At 40.5% G+C, this 3,082-nt stretch overlaps 1 protein-coding gene across 5 annotated transcripts in view; it reads left to right on the top strand.

Annotated features, from left to right (window-relative positions):
- Wrn (WRN RecQ like helicase) overlaps nucleotides 1–2,763 on the top strand; it is a 131,334-nt gene extending 128,571 nt beyond the window's left edge. For all 5 annotated transcript variants that reach the window (XM_029532084.1, XM_029532081.1, XM_029532083.1 and 2 more), the window contains one exon: nucleotides 1,982–2,763. In XM_029532084.1, the coding sequence (XP_029387944.1) occupies nucleotides 1,982–2,104 (123 nt within the window). In that variant the 3' untranslated portion in view covers nucleotides 2,105–2,763. The remainder of the gene's footprint in view (nucleotides 1–1,981) is intronic.
- The last annotated feature ends 319 nt before the right edge of the window (nucleotides 2,764–3,082 follow it).

Below are 3,082 nucleotides of genomic sequence, written 5' to 3'. Positions count from 1 at the left end.
AAAAAAAAAAAAAAAAAAAAAAAAAAAAAAAAAAAATCAGAAAACCTTTGAAGGAATAATAATAAAAAATAAAACATAGTAAGACAAAAACAAAAGCTATTAATTAGAGTTGGCCAAAACAGAACCAGAAGGAAACCAGCCCAAGAGAAGGCACAAGGCCCCCTGGCTTGCACACTCAGACGCCATGATGTATTCTCAGAGGAACTGGCGCAGCCCTGTGCAGGCCTTGGGCATGCTGCCTCAGTCTCTGTGGGTTCATGTGAGCGTTAGGCATGTTTCCTTCGACTTCTAGATTCCCCTCTAGGTCTCACACTCTTTCTGCCTCCTCTTTTATGGGGTTCACTGAGCCCTGCGGGGAGGAATTGATGGAGACATCTCTTTCAGGGTTGAGTGACCCAGTGTCGCTCACTCTTGGCATTATGTCTGACGTAGGCCTTTGAATTTGCTTCCTTCTGATGCAGGAGGAAGCTTCTCTGGTGGTGGGCGAGGAGGGCACTGACCTAGGGGTAGAGCAGAAAGTCATGAGGAGTCACATGCTACTTTAAGAAAAGAACTGTAGTATTTGCGTTTACCCTAGGTCCCTGGGCTATCTAATCCCAGGTTCGGGGCTCCCCAATGTTGGGTATAAGCTTCGTTTTGTGGAATGGGTCTTCAGTCAAATCAGATATTGGTTGGTTACTCCCACAAGCTCTGTGCCACCATTGCCCTAGTATATTTTGCAGGCACGGAAGCACTTTTGATCACAGTTTCTGGCTGGGTTGGTGTTTCCCTATCTTTTTTGGTAGTATGCAGAGAAACTTGCTGTGTCAAAGATGCTAGATTACAGGTGTGAAGAGCTTGTGTAGGCATCAGCTCAACTTCTTTATGTCCTTTATCTTCTTTCTGAATTTTATGATTTCATTTTTTTAATGACTGAGTACTACTCCACTGTGTAACTGTACCATATCTTCTTTATCCACTCTTCTGTTGAGGAACATCTCCATGGTTTCCAACCTCTCCGGCTGTTAGGACTAGAGCAGCGGTGAACATGGTTGAGCAAGTGTCTCTGTGGTGGGGTGAAGTGTCCATTGGGTAGTTACCCAAGGGTGGTATAGCTGGATCTTGAGTTGGACTCCCATCTTCCTGGGATGTAAGACTTCCAGGACTAAGTGTTAGTAGCTACAAATTAATGATTATAGGAATAAATCAAGATGTTTTGTATGTATGAATATGTAGTGTGCATGCATATATGTGCATGTGTTGTAGAGGCTTGTTGATATCAAGAACAACTCTCCCATCTTACTGTTTGAGGCAAGGACTCAGTCAGACTTATAGCTGACCAGGTCAGCTCGTGTGGCTAGCCTGCTTGCTCTGGGGATCTCTGTGTATGCCTTCTGAGGCTGGAATTACAGGTGACCCACTGTGTCCACGCAGTATTTATGTTGGTTCTCAGGAAGCCAACTCTGGTTCTCTTGCCTTCTTAGCGAGCACTTTAATCACTGACCCATCTCTCCAGCCCCTAAGGATGTATGTTGTTTATAATGTCCAAGCATATTTTGAAGTTTGTAGGTTAGCTAGCTTTGAGTACACAACATGGAAGAAGCAATAAGAAATATTCTCCTGCACCATGCTAGCAAGAAGAGAAAAGACCCTTGAAAGATGTCTCTGACCTCCACATAGGTGCTGTAGTATGTATAGCATGTACACACACACACACACACACACACACACACACACACACACACAAACGCACTCTAATAATAATGATAACAATTTATCTTTAAACTGGAGGGTAATTGATAAGTCAATGCTTAAGGAAATGATATAGTAATTTTTTCTTTTATTTATTAGATTTTCACCTCAAAATGAGTTCTATAAATATTTCTATTTCATTTTATTTGGTTGGGGAGAATAGTTAGTTATTCAGGATGTCTGAGTTGTTTTTACAGTTCCTGTGCTTTTTCCATTGTATAAATATTTCTTTCATCTCTGTTTTCTATAGGCATCATCTGTAGTATCAAAGAGAAAATTACCTGAGTGGTTTGCCAAAGGAAATGTGCCCTCAGCTGATGCCGGCAGCTCATCATCAATGGCCAAGACCAAAAAGAAAGGTCTCTTTAGTTAAGATGACAACTACGGAACAAATTTTTGTGTCCTACATCTTCATTCCTACAAAGAATGAAAAGAAATATTCTAACCTCAAAATTATTTAAAGCCCAAAGTAAAACTCACCTAAACGCTGAGCCACTAGAGTCTTTAATTGTCTGTTGGCAGTTGAGGTAAAGTATCTGAACCTTCTACAGCCCGGAGTGCAGCATAGAGTGTGAAGTCGGCTTCCTTTCCAATTGCCTTCCGAACCCTTGTCACTGTCAGGTTGCAGTCTCTCTCTTCTTGTGTGGGGGAAATGGAGGATGTGTCACTTTGACATAGATAGCAGATTAGTAGTTGCATAGGGACAGATATGAAGAAGTCTTCCATTGACGAGATGCTGTCCTGTGAGTTTAAGACCACAGCCGGCCTTTGCTTTCTTATGCAGATGCCTGTATGTGCACTGACTGACAGACAGTACCAGTGAGACATCAGCTTCCATTCAAATAGGGAAAGTGGTGAAAGGACTCCAGTTACAGAGACAACTAAATTCTATGCATTTTCTACAGAGTTTTTATTATTTCTCAATCAAAAGTGTTCTTTGTACCCAATAGTAAATATACTACATTTTCATTTTTTAAATTATTGTGAGTGCCTTCAATATTTGAAGATGCCAATTTTTTTTACAGTGATTGAAAATCGTCATTTTTGTAATAAATATGTTATTAGCAAAAAAAAAAAAAAATTCCATGCTACAATGGTGATTGCAAGTTTTGCTGGGTATAGTAGTCTGGGCTGTCATCTGTGGTCTCTTAGGGTCTGCAAGACATCTGCCCAGGCCCTCCTGGCTCTTAGAGTCTCTGATGAGAAGTCAGATGTAATTCTGATAGGTCTGCCTTTTTATGTCACTAGACATTTTCCTTTGCAGTTTTCAAATTTTTTTTGTTCTGTATATCATTTAGTGTTTTGATTATTATGTGAAGATGACAAATTTTAATGTCTTATGTTTCACAAA

Source organism: Mus pahari, chromosome 19, assembly GCF_900095145.1.
Source record: "Mus pahari chromosome 19, PAHARI_EIJ_v1.1, whole genome shotgun sequence".
In the NCBI taxonomy this organism is placed as follows: Eukaryota; Metazoa; Chordata; class Mammalia; order Rodentia; family Muridae; genus Mus; species Mus pahari.
The sequence above is the reverse complement of the archived record's forward strand: the minus strand, read 5'-3'. Positions and strand labels throughout refer to the sequence as shown.